Below are 24,478 nucleotides of genomic sequence, written 5' to 3'. Positions count from 1 at the left end.
CATAACCTTTCTGTAGGCGAAGAGTAACGAGGCACGAGAGGTTTTTGTCTTCGAGCGAACGGCTGAGGTAGAAATGCGCTTCTCGCCTCCGTGCCGTGATCGCCGTTTTTGAATCGTCTTCGAAATTCTCGTCATACTCATCTTCATTCCCCACCCTCTCCCCTTTCTTCCATTGCACTCGATTGCAGTGCCTCGCTCTTAAATACGCACCACAAAGGTCCTGAGGACTTAGAGTCCAGTCGCAGCGAGGTGGCTCACCATCCCTCTGCGCAGCTTATCCCTGTCTCAAGTGAGGCGCTATGTGTGCTCGCCCAAAACCTCTCGTTCAGTCTCGTCATAGTAGTTACCTCCAGCGTTCGTCTAGTACATTGATGACTATCCCTTTCCTTGATCACATCTAAGTGAACATCAATAATGCAAACGAGATCGGACTGGACGTAGCTCAAGAAGAAAAAATAGATAAACTTCATGCCTATGCAAGGGGAGTCGCGACCCAAGCGAAAACCTCCTGTCTCCCTTTCGCAATCTCACCCTTCTGACCCGAACTTGAGTACGCAACTCGAAGACGCTCCGTGGCTAGCTCATCTAGTAACTCCAGGTTCTTCGGTGCACTAGTATTCGACAAAGACTTCATGTTCGCATTTTGTGCTATCCGACGAGCACACTGTTTTTTTAAGGATTACATTGATGTTCAACTCAGCAAGTAGCCCACGCAAGAGAAAAAAACGCACGAGTTTCACGCCAAACCACGCTCGCACAGTGATCCCGAGAGGCGTGGATTCTTGTAAAAGCTGTTCTGAATCATCAGCGTCGGTCATGTCGACGACAGTGAGGAACATCTTGATGGCGAGGAAAAAGTCTTCAGAGGTGTAGGCTGTTTCAGCGGCTTGGAGAACGTAGAAGGGGTTCTGGGGTGTTAGGAGCAGAACATGTGAGAGCGCCTGGAAGGAGTGATCATATCTGTGCGAGAAAACAAAGTGAATAAGATGTGTAATGGTATTATAGAATGGAGACGCACTGGTTACACGAGGCATAAATATCTGCGAGTTCTAGCCACCCTTCGACGTCCGTATAGAACGTGTCCAGTAATTGCAGGAGTTCATTCACAGCCTTTTCGACCTTTCCTGTTCTCCTCAGGACCGATATTCGCCGCTTCCAAATCGCCTGTAGTGAGAGTAAGCGCGCGAAAGACACGTATATGAAAGCACGCACGACATTGGCAGAGTCGGCTTCAAGTATATCAGCGTAGTATTTAAGGGCTGTTTCTGGAGGCTCTGTGGCTTCCATTCGGATACCTACGAGACAGTCGACGCGTGGGGAGTTGGGGAATTTGTCGGCAATGAGCTGGAGGCATTGCTATAGAAATGAGGTTGAGCTTAGGGTGAGATAAGTACGTAGAACAGTGGAGAAGGACACACGTCTGCTATGTCGAGTCGTCCGACATCTACTGAGGCCAATGCCAATTGTTCTAAGGATGTCCAGCCTGCAGGAACACCGGAGTGACTTAAGTTGAAATAACAGGCGTGGATGACCACGAAATGGCTTGCCATCGTCTCCCAACTTTTTGAAACTGCCTTTTTGAAGCACTAGAAGTCCATTGCGGAATATATCTTGCGAAGTACGCGTGTTATTGGCACGGTACGTAGCTAACCGTTCCAAGGCTGACTGTAAACTCATATGAAGGGAAAGACTAGCGTGTTACGTAAATTCTAGATTCGCTGTCGGTAGCTTAGGCTCCGACTAATTATTTTTGTGGCCCAGCCGTGACGAAGCCCTTGCAAATGCAACGGCTTCAGGTGAGGCAGGGCCCCAGAACATGGTTCTGCCAAGTTCTGCCCACAGCGCTAGATGAGACTCTGCTGCCGCCGGGGACGGTTGTTGGTGGAAGTGACGCTCTCACGCCCAGAGACTCTCCATGGCTCAAGATTATTCCGCGCTTGGCTGATTTGCCCGAAAAACGCATCGCTTGCGTTGATCAAGCGAACTCATCTACCAACGCGCGGCAATAACAGATGCTGGCACTTTAATGATTGATTCTTCTAGAGGCGTGGTGATCGTCATGGTTGGCTTGATCATCTCGCCGGATTATCATTGTTAAGCTGGCTGATCCTTGTTCCAGAGAAAGCTGAAATAGTGAGTGTATTATCGAGATTCTGATGTTGTAGGCTAGCCGTTCCAGTCTAACCTTCTCGAGAGGTACCGCCGTACCGGACCACAACCCACCACGTCGGAGAGCCTGTTTCTCATCGGATTCTAATTTATATTAGCGTTTACGGACTCTGGTTCCGTCCTTAGATATTCCCATCAGTAACAGGCTGAGTGCGGGGTACTATAAGACATTGGATACGCACATTCTACGTCGATTGGAGTTTTACGCCTATTTAATTTCAGCATTACATGATGCTGGAAGCTCTCACTGGCACCGGGAGTCCGAACTATGCCGCTGGCGTCGTCACAGTCGTAGCGATACTCGTTGTGTTATACAAGAAATTCTCGTTATCTGGCAGGAAGGGCATCCCGCTTCCCCCTGGACCCCCCGCCTGTTGGTTCTGGAGCAACGCTTTGCCTGCTGTGAAGTAAGTTTTGGCAGTGTTATACAGAATAATAGAGGTTGATGTAGATCGTCCACCCAGCATTGCCTATGCGCTGACCAACTTGGTTCGAGAGTATGGGCCGGTTGTGTCGTTCCGACAAGGTAGCCAAGTGATAATTGTCATTGGCAGCATGGAGGTAATCTACTCATACCTTGAATTTGAGCTTCCTCTGACAATGACCCATTTACCAGGCAGCAGCGGATATCATGGAGAAAGAAGGTGGATCACTGGTAGATCGACCTCGGTCCATTGCCGCGGGCGAGATTCTCTCAAATGGAATGAGTCTCACCATGGCTCGTTCTGGAGAACGCTTCCGGCGCCTCCGAAAAGCAGTACATTCTCATTTACAGCCAAAGGCGGTGGAGACATATCAAGATATGCAACGCGAGAATGCGATGAGTTTTATATTGGATATGCTGAATGACCCGACGAGCCACCAAAAGCACGCACAGCGGTACGTCACTACCAAGGTCTTTTGTGATCCTTTGATAGAATGGCACCTCAAGGTATGCAACATCAGTCGTTCTTCGGGTGACTTATGGGAAGTCTGCGCCCACTGCCAGCGCCGATCCCGAACTTGTCCGTATCCGCAGAGTCGTTGAACATTTCCAGGTTGCAGTTTGCCCAGGAGCTTATCTCGTCGATCGTGTGCCCCTTTTGCGCTACTTGCCTGGTTACGGAAAACAACTCTATGAGTGGCATCATGAGGAACTTGAGTTATTTAGGCATCAACTAAGGCGCGTCGAGAGTGAAGTGGTGAGGGGCACTCTGTTTGATAAACGTACATCAATCATACATATCTTGTTGTACCGGGATCAGGACAACGCTGGCCCTTCTTTAACCAAGGCACTATTGGAAAACACCGAAGAACACCAACTCTCTACAGATGAGATGTCGTATCTCACCGGATCACTCTTTGGGGCGGGATCTGATACGGCAAGTCATGCAACTTATTTATCTCCGCGAACTCACTCCTGGCTCAGACCGCTATTGGAATTACCGCTACTGTTATGGCTGCGGCGTGCCACCCACTGGCTCAGGCAAAGGTGCACGAAGAGCTCGATATGGTCATCGGGCCAGACAGAAGTAATGCCAAACCGAAGGGGTACAAATATTTTGATTTCTCAATTAATCTTTTGTTGTAGCGCCGATATTTAATGACTCGAGCTCGCTCCCTCAATTGCACGCGTTCTTGTTGGAGGCTTTGAGATGGAGACCTATCGTTCGCATAGGTAAATTTGAATTTCGCCACGCTCCTGCACGATGCTGACATGTGCCTCAGGATTTCCCCACCGTGCCACCAAGGATATTTTGTGGGTCAGTGTCTTAATTTGTTGTAACACACGTTCTCATTCTAGTCTACGTGCAATCAGCAAGGATATTGCATCCCCAAGGGTGCAACAGTCTACGGCTGCCATTGGTATAGTGTTACTTCACGATGTACATTGTTTTGTTAAGCGCGTGTTTTCAGGACTCTTTCTCGCGATCCTATCGTCTTCCCAGATCCTGAAATATTCAACCCCCAGCGCTGGCTCGATTCAGAAGGCCGCCTTAAGAACAATAATATGAAGTTCATCACTTATGGCTTTGGTAGACGGTAAGTCGTCCCGATATTGGATTTTGATACTGATCAATTTTCCATTAAAAGTGTATGTCCCGGCCTGCACCTCGCAAACCACTCGTTGTACATTGCCCTTGCATTTCTCTTGTGGTCTTTCCGAATTGTTCAACGACCTGACGCACCGATCGACACGCACGCTTTCAGTGACGTGGTCACTCCCCATGCAGCGCCATTTAAAATTGATGTCATTCCCCGAGTCGAGGTTGCGAAGCTGAGGGCGATGATGACGGATAGGTGTACGGATTAGAGTGTTTAAAACTGTAGTTGCCTTTGCAACTAACACATCATGATGAGTGCAAAAAAGGGCAAACACGACTACAGGATTCGCAGTGTGGTTGTTACTGAAAGTCCTGGTGAATACAGATGATTCGGGCACAATGTGAGGTGAGCACGCATCACGATCAGTTCTGGATCAGCTGGCTGCTGCACTCGCGGCTTCGAGCTTCACACACTTTGTGCACGTCGACACATTGAGTCGAGGAAAAGATTGAGAACATCCTGAGTAACAAACCATGGATCACAACAAAGCAACTTTAACTATAGTCTGAAGGCGGGCTTGTTTACAGCAATAGAACTGAGAAAGTAGTCCTGACCACTATCGCGTGATATCTATGAAGAGAATCGCTTCAAAAATGCTGTCGCCCGCGCAGGACTTGGCACACTGGTGATAGCTCGACGCGCTCGCTCTTTGGAATTAGTAGAAATCGGATGTACAATAAAGACCTATTTAATGGCACCATCAGTTGCACCACAATGCAACAGTACACTGTACCAGGCTGGTATGGCGCAGGTCCTTGCACTCCCGCACATCCGTCTTTCGTGGTGCAACCGCGGACGGTTGCATTTGGAGGGGTGGCAGATGGAGCGGGGCGCTCTGGCAGGACAGATCGGGTCGGGAGTGCCAGGGGTCCTGGTGCAGGAGCAGGAGTCCTGGCTCGTAGTCGGTAGTCCTGCGTCGTAGTCGGTCCTCGATAGATAGAGCCACCTCCTCTCACCATAGAGGTTTGGCCTGGGTTTCCCTTGCAGTCCGTGCCCGTTCAAGCACCGAGTCCGATTAGCGTAATTAGAAGATAATTGAATTGTTTGCATGAAGACATCAACATCACCGTATCAAGGATCTTGGATGGCTAAATTATAAGGAGACGAGGAACGCTACGGAAATTACTGGCATTCAGATAGTACCATTCTCCAGCGACAGAAAAGCTATGGGCGCCGTAGTCAAGCAAGATCCCCACGAAGATGTGCAACAGACATACTGATACAGCTCGCTGAATGGCCCTGGGTCCCGGGAGGGAAGTGAATGACTGGAATGATAGAACAAAGAATGTCAGTAGCTTAGCAACAATGAAGGGGTATGTACGACGACGGCGATCATGCTGATGCGATGACGGCGGGCACGTTGAGGGCGACGACGAGGGCGCTGAGAATGTCATCAGTTAATAGGGAAATGTACATATTTGCAAACAGAATAATATAACAAAACCGTATTGGCGAAAAACAGCCTGAGCCCACCGTACTCTGTAAGAGATAAATTTTAATGCAAGTTGAGACTATCTGGAAACTTCAAAGTCGAGCGTCTTGAAATTTTCACAATCAAGATTTGGCCGCCCAGGATGGTGTCCTGGGACCTGAACACACGTTCCGCTAGCCAGGACTTGCCTAGGGCAGTGACGGCCTTTTTTGTTTCTATCATCACACAAACAGTGATGTCAGTGGTTACGAACACATATTATAGAGACACTCAAGTTCAGGTTCATAGAGAAAAGGTGATCTGAGCCACGGAACGGACTCACACTGCCATCGTGCCCCACGCTCTACCCACATCCGGCTACATAGTTCTCGTCGGTTTTTTTTCTGTCTCCGGTCAACGATATGTCATTGCACCGAGATCTAGAGCTGCAAATCAGCGTCGCGGAGTCGTAGTACAGCTATCAGGGATCGCATTGTGCAATCAGTGCATACTCACTGATAGCTCGCAGAAGGAGCAAATATTGAGCAAATAGATTTCGACGGGAGTTGATAGGATCGGATCATGTGTGTACTGATGGCAAAACACAAAAGCTTTCCGTCCAGCGTCAAGCTCGTCGACAACGTCAATTTGTATGTGCTCGATCTTGGCACTCAACTTGAAAGTCCGCGACGAGCGATCTGATCGTCCGCGTCTAATTGATTACTATGCATTTCGACAATCTTGACCTCCGAGTCGTTGAAGCAAAGCCAGGCACATTGGCATATATCGAATTGTTCTATTAGTCTTAAAGCTATGGAAACACAAGAATATACAGTGTATGGTCCAAGTATTCCGATTAATTATCCAGATTGGGAGTTGAAATAATTAACATAGTTGTGTGTAATGTCCGAGTCCGAATTCATATTCGCGGGAGCATACACACTGTGTGTCATATTTGGCGAAGAAAATGGATACATCGACATCAGGTGGTCATAGTTCACTGGCCAACTCTCAGGAGGAAAATGTGACACTGGCCTGCTATCAGCAACTATTCTCCGGGAAGAAGCATTGCTAACTCACCAGGATGAACCGGGGTAGGGCGTTGCATGGGAGAACTAGTGTTACTAGTAGTTGAAGTCGAAGCTGCCTGTTCTTCAAGAAGCGATCGATAATCCATGTCAAGCTGCCTAATAATCTCAGCAGCTACTCACGAGTCAGCGAACTCTTCGATCTCGGGAGTTTAATCTGCCAACCTTTTATCAGAATATCGTGCCGTGTGTGGGGGTTCGCCTGTGTTATTTCGTTGATGATCTGTCGCAGTTGCGAAAAGTCTTCCGCCTCAGTCGAGCGGTAGAGGCGCTGCAGGAGCTTTTTGCGACTCCTGCCAGTGTGCGGCGCGTGTCTGCTATCTGTAGACATGTTGCTGCACTGGGGAAGTGGATGACTGCTCGGCACACTGATTGTAGTCCTTACTACTTATACATGCAATGGGGCGTGTCACGGGATACGCCGTCAGGAAGCATCAAATAACGGTATCGACAGTTAATTTTAGTCCCTTACAGTCCTGCATATCCATCTAATCTTTAATCCAAAATATTCTGCGCAAGGTGAGCCGATCAGCCGGTTCGCGATCCCAATTATTGAGAGAACCCGGCAAATAACTCCACAGCCTCTCTGCAGAGCTGTACAATAGGCGCGTAACAGACGCCCCACTAAGTGCCACTGATGAGAGCGCTAAAGCGAAGATCAAGACAATTTTTCAATTATCCCAATGATAGACGTCTCGGGCGTGAGGGATCATCCTATATATGCAATATTTGGACAACTGAAAAATTAGTATTTTGAGAAGATGAGGGAAAATACGCATACCTCGCTGGTCCTAGCTGAAACTACATGATAATCACTGATTGCGGTTAGGTGACAAGAATCCATATGCTCATGACTTGAACGCTCGTCCGCGGCAGAATTGTAACTCATAGGATACAACTGTGAACCTTCGTAAAACGAGCGATGTACCGCCTTGCGAGCGCAGGCTCTGCAGAGTCTCGGTCAGGGGTACGAATGCACAGCTATTACAGTTATCCGCCGACTATAGCTCGAGGTTCCCGGCAATAAAGTACTGCGCACAGTGCGCTCGGGGGTGCTTCGGTGGTGAGGCAGACTTTTCCTGAGCAGGAAGTGTAGTGCTGCTACCCAGCTCGGGAGTGTGTATGTCTCGTCCGGGGTGCACAGCCACCCACAGTTCTTCGTGAACTATGGCTTGATTTCCACATAATCATTGACACTATTCGCTCGGGGTGCTTCGGTGATGCAATGAATCTCTCCTACGCATGAGGCCGCCGCCGCTACCCATTCATTCACAGGAAGGCAGTGTGAAAAACAACATTAAAAGGTGCACGAACATAAAATTTTCGCGCATCAGACAAATACACGTGATACAGCATGGCGGGATCCGAATTCCACACGAATCATTGGTACCATGAACTTACGTGTCTTGTGAGTGTAAAGAATGATGCTCCAAAATTGTTGTGGCAGCACTGCAAGGATATATCCGGTTTAGCATAGACAGAAATCCTATCTTATCGCTGCTTCAAGTAGAGATCAACGGGGCGACGGAAGCCTAACGATCTAATAAGACTCTGTTGTTCGGGAATGAACGCAACTTACCGCCTTTCCCAGTGACCCCAAGGCGCTGACCATGACTAAATCCGAGCTCCTCCAGTAGTTCCCCAAAGCCATCTGGACGGAGTTGTAGATATTTTGCATTCTCTTTCAGAGTCTCACTCATCCTTCGAGCCTTTGAGTAAGTGTCCCAAGGTTGTGGCTCAAGGACGAAAACACCCCCCATTTTCAGACATTGGTGAACTCGGTAGAAGAATTCTTTCAGTCCTTCGTCCTTGTTATTGAGATGAATCCATTTTGAGACAGAAAACCTATCACGTCGATGACGCTTTGTCTCCTCAAGAACAGCCATGACACGTACCCTAAAACAATGTCGTATTGATCGTAATCTTCCGGTATCTCATCCTTCACCCAATCAACTGTTCGGAAGGTGACATTGCGCGGGAAAGCACCGCATCCTCTGCCTGGGATGGGCAATGGACCATAGCTATGTTCGCACGATGCAGGGAAATAATTGTGAGTGTTATTGTCCGTAGTGGACGCATCACCGAGAAGTCGTTGTCGTTTGGGCGGTGGGCAACGCTCCTCATTGATATCTCCGCTTTCAGGAGACTGAAGACTCCACACTGTGCGTCTTCTCTTCCAGGCAGCTCTGATAAGAGTATCGTCAATATCAACTCCGATGACCTGTTGTGCCCCCCTGAACTGTCCTGGTTCCTGAGCTGAACAAATGGTGTCCTGAACCACGTCAAAGGTAGCCTACCTATCTCACAAGTCACCCAGCCTTCGTTGCATCCAACATCCAGAACTCGCTTACCCACGAAGAATTCGGTGGGGAGCAAAGCCAGTCGTGGATCTCGGATGAAGGGACGCTTAGAGTAATATCTATACAATTCTTTGTTAAAAGATACAAAACAAGAAGCTTTTAGACATACCCATGATAGTTTCCATAAATCGGGACCGCTTGGCTACCCGCATGTACTGGCATGATCACCGCAGCGGTGCGCACTGAGCGTGCAACATTATGGGTTTGACCGTTTTGATTTACATAATGAACGGTGGTGCTCCGGTCCGGACGGCAAAGCCGGATGTATACATGAATATGCCACTTAAGACACTAGTTCTACTACTAATTTTAGAGTGCACGACCGCAGCGCAGCCTGGCATATGCACGTTAACTAGCTTATCGGGGGCCGAAGCATAAAGGAGGCATCGATGATCCTTTGCTAGCATGATTGCAGAATGGTTGTCTGATCAGAGGGTGGTAGGTTTATGGGGGCGAAAAGGTCACCAATGAATGAACACAACCATAGCGTTTCCTTTGTTCAACTTTGTTGTGCGTAACATGTTCACTTCTGGACAACGAGATGATATCCTGTCGCTTTGACGATCACGAAATGGTTCCGCCTTCTCAATGAGAAGAGACCTCTCGTTGATGGAGAAAGCGTTCCCCCATCACCCTCACTTATCGTCGTAAAGTGATACATTTCATCTGGCTATGAATACAGATCAAATATAATGGCTGCAAGAAGCTACAAGGATGATCGATAATCTATGAACAAATCGAACGATGCCATAGAACGGTAAGGACCGTGATGAAAAAATTGCACATAGAAGTAATGTCGGAATGACGGAAAAGAATGATGCCAGTAGTGATGGCTCATTGTGACCTCTTGGACTTCTTGATTCGTGTCGCGGCACCCCATTGATTCATGAGGGCCACAGCTCGTGCAAAGGCGGCGAAAGAGCTGGTGCGAGAAAGAGACAGCGGGCAACGAGAGATGGCACGGAGGCAGGCGATGACAGAACTAGGATAGCGGAAGATAATCAGCGTCCGGGCAGACAACTGACACCCCTGGCCGTAAACTCCGTATCACACAGACTGCACCTTGCAGGCAGACTGCCCAATTCCCGGACTTTCCGAGTAGATCAAGGTTTGTTCCAGAGGTGCATGTGAAATGTATTTGCAAGTTCACCGGAAATGAACGTTTACAACGTTCGAACAGCATGTCTCCTTAGCCAATGTGATAAAATTTGTGATGCGGATCTAATCAAAGTGGAAAGTCATCCACTAGGTAAGAGCCGAGTCCATGCATGCCGTTAATACCCGACGGACTAGCACGAACTTGGCAGGTTAACAGAAACTGTCTAGTTGCGAAAGCTCATGTGCATGATGGGCCACCTAATTCTCATTAAACAGTTTCCCGAGGGTTCTTTTCGCACCACTGATTTATGTAACTCAGCTCATTATCAGTTGACTTCAGTTGACTCAAATATGAATCAGAAAGCACTGAGTACTGAGTCACTGAATGTTGGGCGCTGAGCGCTGAGCCATGAGATGGCACGACACAAATGCGTCCAAGATCAATGAGCAAGGCCTCAAGCTTAGCTTCGACGATTGGCGTCTATCGTTTCCTTTCACTACATAATATATTGGGCGCTATAGCTACCTGCTTCAGTAGTGCTTCAAGTTGCGAATCGCCACCAGTTGCGGAAGTCCCAGCTTGACTCTCCGTCCTTTTTCCACTTGATTAGGATCTGTTGTCATTCCAGTCCATATGCCAGGTCCTCGCAGAAAGACAAAGGCAAAAAAACCAAAGCCAATTGTTAATGTTCATTCCGTGGCACGTGTCCCATCGGAGGAGTTCATCGAGTTGGTAGACGATGTCGAGGGAGCTGAAGGATGGAACACGAGAGTCAAGGTACTGTGCGAGTTCCTCCAGTTACCGGGTGAGCATGCAGCATAATCCTCGTCTTTCAAGTTGTTGGTTCGTTTCAACTTGAGCCCTAACTCTATTTCCCAAAGATCTCTCCAGACGAAGTGGCTTGAAGAAAGTCCATGCCAACTTCAACGAAGCATATCATAACATCGATGATGTCTACGTCGCAAATATAACAAACGAGAAAATCACCGGGGCAATCATCGGCATCTATACCAAGATGTGTGCCGATGCCATCCTCCGAGACAAGCTTTTTCAGAAAGGTACAGGTCCACGACACGGTCCTGTTGGTGAATTGCACTGACTATATACTATAGGCTTAGTGTCTAAGATTACCCCTTTGATCAAGATTCCTTCCACGCGTTATCTTGCTCTCCGCGCACTTACGACCGTGACGCATCATGGGGGCGTAGATATTCGCAAAGAAATTTCACTCGAGTCCCCTTCCCTACTCAAGATCATGCAAGAAAACCCAGATGATCTCAGGGCTGCCGAGATGGCGATTTCTACTATGGCTCATGCCATCGGCGCTGCGATCAACCAGGAAGATTCACCAGCTCAAAAATACATTAAGGCGGCCAATATCAAAATTTTGATTCCAGTCGTAATAGATTTCATGCGCAAGCCTGGGGTTACCATTCAGCTCTTACATCATGGCCTAGAATTGCTTACGCACCCTGTTCTCCACTGTTGGAATGAGTGCAAGACTATCGCGCCACTTCAGAACTTGCTTGTAGCCTGCTTGCGGAGTGCGGACCTTACCGTGCGTGTCTGTGCGTTGGGTGGCCTGCTTCGTCTCGAAGCCTTATCTTCAGAGGAGGACCAGAGACAGTTCGACCCCCACAAGCTCATGGCAGCAATCGAACGCCGTTTCCCTGACCATCTCGTTGATATCTTGACAGATTACGGCTCAATGCGCTGTGATACATTTCTTACTATGGCTTCGACCGCCGACAACCAAAAGGCGATGATGAAGTGTGCGCAGGACAAGGATCTTTACAGTCTTGGTCTAAAGCTCGCAGAACTCATCACCAGAACCGAGTTCTCTATCTCAGAAGGCGGCTTCCAGATGCAAGATCCTCGTACTGGAAAGATAGAAATCAACAGGGATATAGGTCTACCATTCATCATGTGGTCCGATGCACTGCCCCATTGCGCTAGAGCCATCCGTGCGAAGGGTCGTCCAGGAGAGGAAGATCTTGCAGACATGATTACCGCAAAGTTTTTCATCATCAGGTCTCGCATCCCTGATGCAATCGAAGCTGCAAAGCGTGGTCTTCAACGCAACCCCAAGTTCGCATACTTCTACTATGTGATCACGTTGGGTAAAGACCATTACGAGGGCTTGCGTTCTGCGAAGAAAGGCTTGAAGTGCCCGAAGATGACGCCGTTCGTATGCTTTGGGCTCTTGCATCGTGCTGTCGAGCTCGCAGGCAATCTGGGAGTATGTCGCATTCAGGAATCCAGCCCTGGAGATAAGAAATATGATGAGGGTGTTGCATTCCTTATGAGCGCGATGGAGGACGCAAAGGTTTACGTCACGGAGGCTCCCCCAGATGCAAGACACATGAAGAACGTGCTATACTGGTACATCTGCCTTACTCTCGCCATCAAGGGACCAGAGACGCCAGCAGACCTTCAAGAGCTTCAGGTATGTCCACCGGCTTTGACATTCAATGTACTTTACAACAGAGTACAGGTCGCATTCAAGAAGTTGGGATATGCCGACGAATTTAGCATACTGCTGGGCACTATTCCCCCGAAAACGCAGTTGCGTCTGACGCAGCAAAATATCGTCAAGCGCTACCCCACTGCTGTACAAGAGTGGAAGGATCTGATTGCACGCTTTGACGAGGTGATGATGGATGAACGCCCCATCTCCTTAGAGAAAGCTGAAGATGATCTTGCTGCGTGGCTTGACGACCTCCATATTGAACAGGGAGAGGAAGACGAATGTCAGCCACAGAGATGCTCGCATCCACGAGTCAGCCCGAACACCGTGGCGTTGTACAGATGTTCGTGGTGCGGCAATCCCAGTGCTGCGCTGAGGAAGTGCAGTGGTTGTGAGAAAGCGAGGTAACTGGTTCATTCACTCTTGTCATAGGCGGATGATTGACCAGTAGTTCTCCAGGTATTGCGATGGTGGGTGCCAAAAGTCACATTGGTCTGAGCACAAGGCCGCATGCAGGACGTGAATGGCCTGAAATATCCTGTCGATTTTCCATCTTGTTGTCATACCAGTTTCGCGACTCGTCCCTCTTTGAATGATCCCTCGCGCCCATCGCTCCAAGTTCTTGTCCCTCTGACTGCCTTCCTCAGTATCTGCGATATGAGGGTGGGCATCATCACTCTTAATGTCTGTCTTGACGTTCCTGTATTGGTACAGTAAAACATGTATTATCATACACACAATTCGACTGCAATAACAACTTGTCCTCATGTCTTAGGTTCTTCGCCTTTTGTTCGACTTGCTCGCTTCATACGCATCCTCTCTCCTGTCCTCGACTCTTTTCAAAAAGTCCATCTTTTCCAAGTAACCACCTCCGCGTCGGTTTGCATCAAGCTCGTCCTTAATATCACTCGATGTGACATGTGTGCGCCAGTCCATTGCAGATTTATCCAGAGTAGTAATCTTCTTGGCCTTCTGAGTCGGTATGTCCGCTAACGATGTGCGAGGCTTGCGAGGACCTGGAGGTTTCCTTGTGGCAGATTTCTGTGCTGTAGGTTGTATGGGAGCTGCTGAACTCGAGACCGACGCGTTCACATCGGTAGTTGAAGATGAAGAATCAGGGGCTGGTGCAGCAGCAGACAACAACTCTGATGGATCCCACCGTGGCCACTTCTTCGCTTCTTCCGAGTCCTCGGGGACTTCAACCACTTCTCTTCACATCACTAAGCACACTGTAACAAGGAACGAGTGGACAGACATACACTATATTCTTCCCTGCGAAAAGGTATCGTTTCTCGATCCTCACGAGCTTCTTTGGCGGCTCCTCGACCTTCGCTGGCGGTGGCGTGGTGACAGACGCTTGGAAACTGGCCCATAGAGTATCACGCGTCCTATACAGTAGGATAAATATATTTGACCCACAGGGTCATCCGACACACCTCACTTTTTCTTCTCGACTAGATCTTCCTCTTTTACTTCATTCGCCACATTAGTTTCATCATTTCCTTCTTCATCCGCAGAACTATCCGAGTCTGATGTATTTGGTTAGACAAGAAGATTCTCGATAGGATAACCTGTTACACACCTTGGTGCTCGGGAGGCGCGTAGTCTGGGTCGTCGTCTTCGGAGTCAGATGTTGGGTCGCGCAGTGGAGGAGACATTGTGTGGTGTTGTTTGATGTTGTTGAATTTGAAGGTGCTGAAGGATGGCCGTCAACAAACATCAATCACCTCCTTCATCTATGGCCACCATCATAGTTAAACTCTTCATTACCATGGCGGGTTATGTGGCGGTTAAGTGAGAGCATCGATTTGACCAATGGATAATCTCGCTTAAACGCATACATATACCAGTACTGTGTTTTTCTTAAAGATTGCCTTGACTGAGTTGACTTGGAGATCTTAATGGTAATCGCTGTCCTGGAGTGAATAGACTGCTCTAACTTAATCGCGCGCATACAGTGTACAATTTCCCCCGAAGTTGCTTGAGATCTTTCGGCAAAGTAATGTACTGGTTGAACCACTGACATAGCACCTCGATAACATAGTCAAACTCGAAAACGATGACACAAAAACCATGTTGCGCTATGCATGAGACCCGCCTAGCAATCCTCATTTGGGTTTTCCTACGATGACAAAGGGACCATGAATTAGAACAAAACACTCGATACGGGTGGTCAGCTACTCACCTGCGCCATTAGGCTTACCCCCCGCGCCTCCTTTGCCATCAGCGGCGCCAGACCCGGCTTGCTGGGAGGAAGCCCCGTTCGGTTCAGACGACGGTTTCTCATCTTTTTGAGGAGGTTGTGGCTTCTTGCCATCAGCCTTAGTTGTTGAGCCATTAGGTGAAAGTGGCTCTGTAGATACGTGCAAGGGATCAGATGGCTTGTGTGTTGTTGGAGCAAGACCATTGAAGCCAAAGCCATTCGTTCCGCCGAAACTGCCGAAACCGTTGAATACACCAGACGAGTTTCTGGAGTGTTGGCCCGGCGACATCTGTCTCGGAGGAATGCCAAACACCTCCCTTACCATATCCTCCATTTGTACATCCTCAAAATCTTCGAACGTCGGCGAGCGAATGCCGCTCTCCGCGGCTTGCTGCCGAGCACGCTCGCGTGCATCCGCAAGGCGGAGGACGGTTTCCATTCCGAGCGACGTGCCCTCTGCGAGAGTCAGAGGTTTATCACGTTTGCACATCGCGGTGTATGCAGGGAGAAGGAGCGTTTTGTTGATCTTATATTCGTGGTATGCCACGATCTTCTCGATCGGCTCGATATTGAGTTTCTCGAGCTCGCGAACAGCGAGGTCTTTGATGTTGCAGAAGCTCCATCGATCCGCGAGCTTCAGGATGCTCAACCATGTATCAAAGGGAGCATCGTAGATTGAATATTGGCTGGAATCACATGTGAGTAGGGTAGGGACAGTAACTCAGAGGTCGCACATACGGGTTGTAGATCACCCAGAGGAAGCGCTCAAAGTCTTCGCTCTTGACATCGTCAAGGGTGAAAGGACTCGGAGCATCAGCCGTGCCGTGTTCCCCGCCATCGGGAGGGGTATCTAGCATTTGACGCCATGCCAATGATTCACGGTAGAAGAAGAAACTGTGTATACGGTAGAGATGGTTCCCGATCTGCAACGTTCGCCCCAGATCAGAATGGACGGACCAACCAAGGAATACTCTGGGACTTACCAACACACTCATGTCCCCACCACGCAAGTAATAATCCTTGTGGTTAATCACGCGGCCCACACGATCCTGCGAGGAGCTCATGATGGAAGATGGGATATGGAAGATGGAAGAATGGAATGGTTGCTCGAAGTTGAGAGGGTACTGCTACGTATATATGCTCTCAATTCAATTCCAGATCATCCGTGATGACCTATCATAACATGCGTTTTTCATGATGCGCGTTGTGCATCTGCGCCCTTCTATTCATCACCAGCATGTTTTGCATGAGGCATGATGCACATTCGTGGCTGTCCAATCGTAGGTATCGTTGACTGCCATTAAATTCAAGTAAGTCACTGATCTGCATTACTGCGAGTCTACGACGACGGTCCTGCAATTTTTTTTGTCAAAGCCGCGATTTTGCGCTAATCGGCGCCGACCAATGTCCATCAGAGCGGGGAACTGACTATTTCGGACCAACATCTCACCATTAAGTCGCCGCAAGGCTTCTGGACCGCCTATATTATAATCACGTTGATTTCACGAGGGGATGCGGGCGATCCACTTCAAGTTGCCTCAAGGCAATCAAGGTCTAGTTCCGCAGTACTTGCTCCAAGCGCCCAGGAAGCATTAAGCGAGACGCAGTGTCTTACTGACAAGAAGCGCTCGACCCTAACCATACTTGCTCACCGACCGGGAGCCGGAAGGCAATGTAGGCAATATCGGTATAAGACATCCTCCGCATAACATAAAGCACATTTTTGGCGCTCTCCTCCATCCCATAGCCACATTGAATCCTGCGGGAAGTACGGACGTAGCTGGTGTCGTCAGACTGCAGGGCTATAGTCAAACTCCTCTGATATTTCACCCATTTGAAATGATCCAGTGCGTTGGAAATTCACCACCGGAGTTCAACAATTTACGAGTGTCTTCAAGTATTTCGTACAGAACAATTGCACCACACCGAGTCCTAAATCACCCCCTGACTCTGAGAACCTTTCGTTTACCTTTTTGGACACCTGGTTGGCCCGGAGCAGCTCCTGCACCTGGCTCCTGCGCACTCATACCAGCTTTAACGGTCTCAATGAGCATTCCCGTGGGTAAAGCTGGTGAATAAGGAGATACTCGGCTTGCCAAAGCTGGCAGAGGTTGTGGAGGTGTAGGCAAGCGCTGTTGACTTGACTTGGAAAGCTGCACGGCAACACCAGAACCCGCTTTGGACTTCTGCTTGCCTTTCGCGGACGTAGGAGGTTTGATCGCTGGCTGAGCGACAGACACTGGAGGCGGGGTCATTACGTATGGTGGACGGGGAATATTATCTTGTTTTATCCGTTGGATCTGAAAGGATATCATCTCCAGCAGCTGTTTTTCTGAACATATTTGAGTTATTAGAGAAGAAGGTTATCGTAGAATGAATTCGCGCACTCGTTTTGATCGCGGGGTTCATCAGCCGCCCATCTTTCTTCCACTGCACGCGCACACGGCCAGGGTTTTCCCAGTCTCTAGGATGAGATTTCTGTACTTCATGCAAGGTGCCTAATCCAAGCCGGCTAGTCGCATCTGCGATATCCTTGCTCAAAGGCCACCAAACGCTCTTTTCGCGCGCTATCCGGCGCTCACCCGTCCCATATGGCCGTTTCGCGTCGATATAGATGGGGTAGATGCATGTCCATCTGATAAACTCTTAGCAAGTGAAGGGCAGTTATATGAATAACGTACTTCTTATAAGGCGTGATGTCAGTGACAGTATTGGATGGTTGACCTTGCGATTGACCAGACGATGTTGGGGCATGAAATGGAGATTGTGATTGTGATGCTTGGCCTAGCGCGGACGTATCGTCTGATTCAAACTCGCTGTCCTCTTCGTCGGAATGCCCTATCTCTTCGAGTAGGGGCCCACGCGGCCCAGTATTAAGTGGACGCGATGGGAGCGGGAGTTCAGTGTCATCATCGAATTCTTCGATTACTGCTGTGCGACGAGACATGTTTGATCTGCAGGACCTATCCTTGTAGTGAGCTTTGCACTATAATGGCTTGGAGGGTTGTACTTACGGCGTCGACTAAGTATGAGGCAAGGAAGAGAGGTTTTCTCACGCCTGCTCACATTCATGCTTTCACGATGTTGCATACGGCGGCGGCGAGCACAGTCATGAAACTCAGTTTTGTAGGTATTTCTCAACACCAAATATCATAACCCATCTAACTTGTGGACTGCAGCGTTGTGCTTTTATGTTTTGTGAATATTGCTCAGGCTCAACACGTTGACCCGAGTCAACACCGGACTGTCACTTGTCGCCCGTTTGGCGCATGTGAACCATGTCCGGTGGATGCTGTATGTTTTCTGACGTATAAATGTGCTGGACGGAGAACTAATAGAACCGTAGCTTCATGAACCCTTCTGCCATCCATTCGGAAACCGTCAACTCATGCATTGTTCGAACACGACCACACCTACAACACCCCCCGATGAACCACACCCTATATCTCCACCCCCAGGAGCTCTCGGGGAGACTCCCGCATGGCAATCCTGCGGCCGTGTTCCTGCTAAAGAGCGTGCTGATTTTTACGAATTCGTGGCATGCAACCTGTTTTTCGCGACCATCGCCATAGCCATATCCCTATTTCGCTCTCGAAGAATCGAAGCACATCAAGCCAGACGTCTTGCTGTACGAATCGGACTTGTTAGAGGTGGTGGATAGGATCTCGGTCAAGACTTTGCCTCGAGGCAGCCTGTTCGGTTTCATGTTCATGGCTGAGGGGGGATGCTGTGTTCGTTATGAACTCGGACGACAAACATGCTGATTGCTGCAGGCAGCTGAGAAGACAGGGTGCAACACAGTTAGATGTGCGGAGTCCTCGCGTCGGCGCTTCTTCCTTGCCCGTATTTTGACAGCATGTTCACAGTGCGTCTAGGACCTGTTGTATTGACGGTGATTAGATGGCGGTGATTGGTGGGCGCGGTCTTCTCGTGACTTGGCCTTCATACTGAACCCTGTTGTTCAGGACTTGTGCCGTGTAATTTTCGCGAACACGGAAGGATAGCTCTCGTGAAGGGTGTAAACAGTGAGAACCGTTGTATATTATGTCCCCGACTCTCACGACTAGAAAATTCATATGTTGACACGTAGAATTTGCACTGGATCTGGTCGATGGGCATCGCGAAGTGTAGCTGGACGACAGCAATAGATGAAATACATACATACGTCGATAACTCAAGTGACTGCTGTGTGATGGACCCCCTCAGTCAAGTGCCCTGCAACCGATCATTCGATTCAGAGTGACGGCAACCTACGCGAACGTCAATTGTGCAACTGTTGTGAAAGCTTCCTGAGCAAACTAATTTCCGTCGGTGAAGGCCATTTATTGAGATTTATCGCCATGATGATTGCGTGCAGTCGTGCTGGACTACGTAGCACTAGGAGGGCATAATCGAAGATATCGATTATCGTATCTGACGTTGGGTCAGCTACTGGAGGCTAGCGAGGGGTTCTTCCTAATGGATAGACTTTCTTCTATTCTTGCTCCTGAAACCTTCGGTCCATCAGTACTCAGTGATGATGGCATTATTAATAGCTCAATGGACTGAACTCGGAGGACGTGCTTCAAGAAGTTCACGCCATGGTCACGAGTTGTCGTGCCTCGGAGACCCTGGCACATCATGCATCATGTCGAGTCCGATAGTTACGTGGCCTAACAGTAGAGCCCGTGGGCCGTCGCAGAGACTTGACCTCGGCAAGCACCTAATCAGTGATCACCGCTAGCCCATCTGCTTGAGTGATGATTTTTTAGAAATTGGATTGCACCAGGTGTGCGCCAAACTAATTAGGATCATCTCGATTCCTGGAAATAACAAAGAGGCGTCTTCTCCGAGTCACCAGTGCACATTGGACCTGTGAAGACGAAGCTTTGGTCCTTGGGCGCATTGGCATAGAGATTGGGCCCGTCTGCCGCTGCGGTCACAAGTATGATCACGAAAAGAATTGATCGATCCTCCCCCGACGGGTCTCGGATAGTTCCTGTGGCAGTTGAAACTTAAGTGTTAGTGTTTCTACTGAGCGATCAATTGATTGGGAAGGATCTTACCAAGGGGGACAAGGCTACTGAACAATGCTCAGCGTGAGAAAAGGCGCTCGTAGGACCATGAACAAAAGAAGAACAAAAGTGTGTGTAATTTGGGCCTAGTGGAGCCGCATTGATCATGCACGATTCAGTCCACACGTTGTTCCATAACTACAAAAGGCTCGTTTGCCTGTCTACTCGTTCTTTACTTTCCCCGTCTGATTTTCAACTACTTCAAGCTTCAAGGCCTGGTCCTGATTGCAATCAGTGCTCTAGCTAGCACCTACTCACAACTTTCGCTTTCAAGTTCATTCACTCACTGTCGACGTCCATCTTTTTAAAAACCTTTCATCATCATGAAATTTTCTCTAGCGATAGCTTCTCTGCTGGCGCTGCCGTTTGTAGCTGCCGCCCCAACTTGCTCTATCAGATCGTCGTCTGCTGCTAGTGTCACTACACCTACATCGACTACTGCTAGTGGTACTACACCTTCGTCAACTGCTACCTCCCCAGCGTCTACTTCCACCCCTGTGAACCCTGGTAATGGTTCTATCGCAATGGCTTGGTTTGCTAACTGGCACACCGACTACACGGTTGCTGACATTACGTGGAAGGGCTTCAACAGAATAGCTTACTTCGGGTGAGTTCAATTGCCCCTTGGAATCATCATGCACACTTTTCTCACTTTGGTATACAGAGCTATCACCTCCGCTGATGGTACCGTTACAATGACCGTCGGTGACAGCGATCCTAGCGGCCCTGTCACCTTCGTCACTGCTGCCAAACAAAACGTATGATTATACTTTTTTTTGTGGCCGATGGTTGGCTTACTAGACAACAGAACGTTTTCCCTGTATTGACTGTCGGTGGCTGGGATGGTTCCATATATTTCTCATCGTCTATGTCTACCTCAAGCAACCGTACGACTTTTGTCCAGTCGATCGTCAGCATGGTGAACAAGTATGGCTTCCAAGGTGTCGAGTTCGAGTATGTATATTTAATTTGACACGGCTATCCTGGATGTTGATTTTTTTTTTTTTTACAGCTGGGAGTACCCTGGTAGCACCAACGGTCTTTCTTGCAACACACAGTCGTCTCAGGATACTACCAACCTTCTGTCTACGCTTCAGGAGCTGAAGACAGCGTTGCCGAATATCACACTCTCTGCTGCTACCCCTGTCAAACCATGGAACGATGCTACAGGGAACCCATCGACTGACCTATCCAGTTATGCCCAGGCTTTGGATTACATTGGTTGGTGGACTGGTCAATGGTTGTCATTATAGCCGTTAATATTTTCGCAGAAATCATGAACTACGACGTGTACGGCGACACTTTCAGCAAGGTTGTGGGCCCCAACTCTCCTTTAGACGACTCCTGTGCTCCAACTGCTGACCAAGCTGGCTCTGCGACTTCCGCCGTCAAGCTCTGGACTGCTGCAGGGTTCTCTGCTAAACAGATCGTCCTTGGTGTGCCTAGCTACGGACATGGCTACTCCATCAGCCAATCTGCAGCTGTCCAGAATAACACGTTGGCCTCATACCCCAGCTTTAACACCAACAACCCCGTCACCGGTGACACCTGGGATGCTGCCGGTCCAGACGCTTGCGGTATTAGCCAACCTGCTTCTGGGGACTTCAACTTCTGGGGACTTGTTGATGCCGGTTTCCTCAACCAGGACTGGTAGTGTTGCTTCCGGTATGACTAGCCGCTTCGACAACTGCAGTCAGACGGTACGTAATCCTTGTCAGCTATATTTTCGCTGATCTAACTATTGTCCTTTGTTAGCCCTACGTCTACAACCCCAACACGCAAGTTATGGTAGCCTACGACAACGCCCAGTCCTTCAGTACGTTTTTCCACTCTAAACAGCTGGAATTTATCTAATTTTCCTGCAGCCGCAAAGGGCAAATTCATTGCACAGTCTGGCCTGGCTGGTTTCGCCCTGTGGGAGATGGGCGGCGACTACAACAACATTCTTTTGAACGCCATCAATGGCGCTATCTCTGGCTCGTCATGATTATCACCCTGCGATGATTGATTCATCCGCATGTCACACTCACGCCACTAACCACACCAAATATTGTACAGCACCGCGGTCGATCCGCTCGAATTGTCCAGAATTTTGATATTACCTGCTGGGATCGGGGTCATCTGGAACACCATGTTACGGGCTTATATTCGCATTTGTATTACTTGCTCGACATGCATAATATGTTGTACTCGGTGTATCTTACATACTGACATCTGCTATGAAATGCTACTTGGTTTGTGGAAAGATATCAAATGACATCTCACGTCGAGATTGGTTCGCCTTAAGTTTGCACTTCGCGTCCGACTAGCATGTAACAGAAGTGTTCGCTGCCTATGATAACCACTTACAGCGAGCACTTAACCCGATTAAAACAGGTAGCTATTAACTTAACTCATGTACATACGCGTGTTTAGATCACGCGCTAAATTTCACATGGCATCTATCGACACTTCAGTACAACTCATATAATACAAATATACATCCCATGATGGTAATATGAAAACCCAGGCTACCATCTTATTTCGCAACTTCCTTCCTAATCCATCATCATTCACCATCTTTGAATGTTTCTAATTACTCTTAATACTGGTGCCCTCTTCGGCGTAACGCACACTTGCGTCTTCAGATCCAGACTTCACCCCTCCGGTCTGCACCTTTATCTGTCTCGAGGTTATCCCTTTCTGTAAGGAAAACGACGTCAGAGTATGTGTGCTACTATCCATTGGCATCATAATGACACTCGTGAAGACTTCATTAGATGCGAATGACCGGTCGGGGTTGAATGTGTCTTTTGAGTATACGCGGTATAAGAAGGTCACAATCACCAGGGAGTTACAGATGATGAGACTGAGGGCGGTCTAATTTCGGTCGCATTTTTCAAAGCAGTGTGAGGACGGAAGAATGCTTACCTTGATGTGCGCAAACATAAGCGTAGTTGTGTTGAAGATATCGAGGAGGAGGAGTACAGAGTGGGGGATTGTGATGGCGGTGATTAAAAGTGATGCGCCGAATGCAGATTGGACCAGTATTTTTCTGCTATGCGAAAGGCCTACGTTTTTCAAGAGATAAAGCGGCGCAGCAACGAGGGAAATATCCGCGGTGACATCCGCTGAGTAACCAATGATTTGAGGACCATAGCACACAAAGAAAGTACATAGGTACTGACTGATCAAAAGCGAGAGCGCCACTGACTTGCCCATGCGGCATGACTCGAATCTGCATAACCTGATCTTCTGAGCAAGCAGCGCGACCCACATACATGCAAAGGATACTGCGATGAGATGGGTCATCTGTTTGTGGATCTTGGATCCCGAGTGGTTGGCGACGGGGATAATCGAGAAAATGATGCTCATGCGCGCAGCCCTGAACCAGTCAATTATAAATGTGACTGAGTGAGCTATGATGCGCACCACAGCACAGTGGTAAAAGCGATTGTGAGAACCCATGCTAGGAGTGGTATGAACATGCTGCTATTCTTGGAATGCCAAGTCAAGTACTACTCACCACTTATTTCTCTGTCGACCCAGATACATGCCAGGCAAACAACTGAGGGGATGTGGTTGGTTCACTGATCAAGGCAGCGTACAAGAAAAATTATACCGTCTGCGATCAGCGCAAATGCTGCCCATGCATCTTCCCACCATAAGTGATGCATCCGGCCTCTGTAAACGAGCCTGAAGATGGTGCAGATGATGGCAATACTGTGCGATACCAACCCCGCAACTATCCAGATGATGATAAACATAGCAGAACCCAATACTAGCAACTTCCAACTCACCACACAGTCGAGAGGAGTAGTGTAATGCCACCATCAGATATCTCGCGTAGACAAGAAGATAAGCTTTGAATGCAAATTGTGAAGACCGGTCATATATGTGACGCAGGATGACACTTTGTCCATGTTTCTCATGGGTTCTGGCGGAATTTCTAACGATGGTAACCTGCAGGGTTACGCAGACAGCCCCGACCAATAAAGTCTCACAAGATGCATGGCAGCTGTCACAAGGACGGGATTACGAAGTGCTTCCTCCCACGTGCATGGACTGCAGCAGAAAACACTACTGCAGACAGGCCTTCAATGAAGCTTGATCAGAGCCCCCCCTCCAAATGCAGAGAGTCTTACCTGACTAGAATCAGCGTTGTATTGGTCAGAAGATGGTGACATCCTGGAACAGCGAAATTCAAGATGTGATCATTGAAGATTGGCTCGAATGGTTGCTGCAATCTTTTTGCCATCCAGGGATCCTCTGTGCAGTGGAGTAATCAAGCTACCCTGTGAAGCTGTATAACATTTTCGAGAACCTATGCTCAGGGTCTCAGGCTGATGGGCTTAGGACAGTCACAGCCTGTCAACATGGGCTGGTTTCAAGTGAGCTTGGCAGTCAAGCAAGAGTGCAAGTTCGGTTAGTATTCGGCGTAAGCAAGCGTTACGAGGTAGATATGCCTACTCAAGTACGAGGGTGACCAAAGTTAGTGCCGTAGTTGTAGGGGATGTGGTGAGACTCGGCCCATGTACATTGCACAGTGGATGACTCATCGAT

At 48.7% G+C, this 24,478-nt stretch overlaps 11 protein-coding genes across 11 annotated transcripts; 4 read left to right on the top strand and 7 right to left on the bottom strand.

The window, feature by feature from the left end:
- Positions 1-306: 306 nt before the first annotated feature.
- BJ212DRAFT_1462798 (TPR-like protein) lies at positions 307-1,677 on the bottom strand (the record flags this gene model as incomplete). Its single annotated transcript, XM_041338935.1, has 6 exons — positions 307-664; positions 732-960; positions 1,019-1,164; positions 1,213-1,356; positions 1,419-1,483; positions 1,536-1,677. The coding sequence occupies 6 exons, from the start codon at positions 1,675-1,677 to the stop codon at positions 473-475; spliced, it is 918 nt and encodes a 305-aa protein (XP_041192306.1). The 3' UTR covers positions 307-472.
- A 360-nt stretch (positions 1,678-2,037) lies between these two features.
- On the top strand, positions 2,038-4,587 carry BJ212DRAFT_260218 (cytochrome P450). Its single transcript, XM_041342770.1, has 10 exons — positions 2,038-2,576; positions 2,634-2,730; positions 2,786-3,048; positions 3,101-3,530; positions 3,578-3,680; positions 3,740-3,826; positions 3,877-3,911; positions 3,968-4,014; positions 4,066-4,191; positions 4,243-4,587. Exons 1-10 carry the CDS (start codon positions 2,398-2,400, stop codon positions 4,460-4,462), a joined length of 1,587 nt encoding a protein of 528 aa, XP_041192305.1. The 5' UTR covers positions 2,038-2,397; the 3' UTR covers positions 4,463-4,587.
- A 1,442-nt stretch (positions 4,588-6,029) lies between these two features.
- BJ212DRAFT_1300335 (uncharacterized protein) lies at positions 6,030-7,084 on the bottom strand (the record flags this gene model as incomplete). The annotated part of the gene is made up of 6 exons (XM_041332973.1): positions 6,030-6,143; positions 6,182-6,363; positions 6,390-6,476; positions 6,609-6,713; positions 6,746-6,817; positions 6,877-7,084. The coding sequence occupies 6 exons, from the start codon at positions 7,082-7,084 to the stop codon at positions 6,030-6,032; spliced, it is 768 nt and encodes a 255-aa protein (XP_041192304.1).
- Positions 7,085-8,244: 1,160 nt separating this feature from the next.
- Positions 8,245-9,275, bottom strand: BJ212DRAFT_1273497 (Bin3-domain-containing protein; the record flags this gene model as incomplete). Its single annotated transcript, XM_041331093.1, has 5 exons — positions 8,245-8,285; positions 8,333-8,598; positions 8,649-8,997; positions 9,051-9,172; positions 9,223-9,275. 5 exons carry the CDS (start codon positions 9,273-9,275, stop codon positions 8,245-8,247), a joined length of 831 nt encoding a protein of 276 aa, XP_041192303.1.
- Positions 9,276-10,532: 1,257 nt separating this feature from the next.
- On the top strand, positions 10,533-13,357 carry BJ212DRAFT_1462793 (uncharacterized protein). The gene is made up of 5 exons (XM_041338934.1): positions 10,533-11,017; positions 11,094-11,270; positions 11,325-12,658; positions 12,707-13,083; positions 13,139-13,357. Exons 1-5 carry the CDS (start codon positions 10,846-10,848, stop codon positions 13,200-13,202), a joined length of 2,124 nt encoding a protein of 707 aa, XP_041192302.1. The 5' UTR covers positions 10,533-10,845; the 3' UTR covers positions 13,203-13,357.
- BJ212DRAFT_1359889 (bucentaur or craniofacial development-domain-containing protein) lies at positions 13,358-14,424 on the bottom strand. The gene is made up of 4 exons (XM_041335871.1): positions 14,262-14,424; positions 14,121-14,208; positions 13,939-14,067; positions 13,358-13,889 (listed from the first exon to the last, which is right to left on the bottom strand). The coding sequence occupies exons 1-4, from the start codon at positions 14,335-14,337 to the stop codon at positions 13,451-13,453; spliced, it is 732 nt and encodes a 243-aa protein (XP_041192301.1). The 5' UTR covers positions 14,338-14,424; the 3' UTR covers positions 13,358-13,450.
- A 432-nt stretch (positions 14,425-14,856) lies between these two features.
- On the bottom strand, positions 14,857-15,946 carry BJ212DRAFT_1273198 (uncharacterized protein; the record flags this gene model as incomplete). The annotated part of the gene is made up of 3 exons (XM_041331072.1): positions 14,857-15,568; positions 15,621-15,805; positions 15,866-15,946. 3 exons carry the CDS (start codon positions 15,944-15,946, stop codon positions 14,857-14,859), a joined length of 978 nt encoding a protein of 325 aa, XP_041192300.1.
- Positions 15,947-16,414: 468 nt separating this feature from the next.
- On the bottom strand, positions 16,415-17,945 carry BJ212DRAFT_259642 (signal recognition particle, SRP19 subunit). Its single transcript, XM_041342769.1, has 4 exons — positions 17,897-17,945; positions 17,564-17,845; positions 17,270-17,517; positions 16,415-17,214 (listed from the first exon to the last, which is right to left on the bottom strand). The coding sequence occupies exons 2-4, from the start codon at positions 17,827-17,829 to the stop codon at positions 16,820-16,822; spliced, it is 909 nt and encodes a 302-aa protein (XP_041192299.1). The 5' UTR covers positions 17,830-17,845; positions 17,897-17,945; the 3' UTR covers positions 16,415-16,819.
- Positions 17,946-18,068: 123 nt separating this feature from the next.
- BJ212DRAFT_1273300 (uncharacterized protein) lies at positions 18,069-18,543 on the top strand (the record flags this gene model as incomplete). The annotated part of the gene is made up of 2 exons (XM_041331076.1): positions 18,069-18,176; positions 18,229-18,543. Coding segments are annotated over 2 exons (423 nt in total), but the record flags the coding sequence as incomplete, so codon positions are not given.
- Positions 18,544-20,259: 1,716 nt separating this feature from the next.
- On the top strand, positions 20,260-21,923 carry BJ212DRAFT_1300329 (glycoside hydrolase family 18 protein; the record flags this gene model as incomplete). The annotated part of the gene is made up of 8 exons (XM_041332972.1): positions 20,260-20,543; positions 20,601-20,694; positions 20,745-20,890; positions 20,949-21,157; positions 21,208-21,586; positions 21,612-21,636; positions 21,692-21,752; positions 21,802-21,923. The coding sequence occupies 8 exons, from the start codon at positions 20,260-20,262 to the stop codon at positions 21,921-21,923; spliced, it is 1,320 nt and encodes a 439-aa protein (XP_041192297.1).
- A 693-nt stretch (positions 21,924-22,616) lies between these two features.
- BJ212DRAFT_259605 (uncharacterized protein) lies at positions 22,617-24,096 on the bottom strand. Its single transcript, XM_041342768.1, has 7 exons — positions 24,061-24,096; positions 23,716-23,998; positions 23,538-23,660; positions 23,442-23,483; positions 23,348-23,384; positions 23,104-23,300; positions 22,617-23,046 (listed from the first exon to the last, which is right to left on the bottom strand). Exons 2-7 carry the CDS (start codon positions 23,747-23,749, stop codon positions 22,796-22,798), a joined length of 684 nt encoding a protein of 227 aa, XP_041192296.1. The 5' UTR covers positions 23,750-23,998; positions 24,061-24,096; the 3' UTR covers positions 22,617-22,795.
- Positions 24,097-24,478: the final 382 nt, after the last annotated feature.

Source organism: Suillus subaureus (assembly GCF_016647635.1).
Source record: "Suillus subaureus strain MN1 chromosome Unknown BJ212scaffold_19, whole genome shotgun sequence".
In the NCBI taxonomy this organism is placed as follows: domain Eukaryota; kingdom Fungi; phylum Basidiomycota; class Agaricomycetes; order Boletales; family Suillaceae; genus Suillus; species Suillus subaureus.
This window is presented reverse-complemented; position numbering and strand designations above follow the sequence as displayed.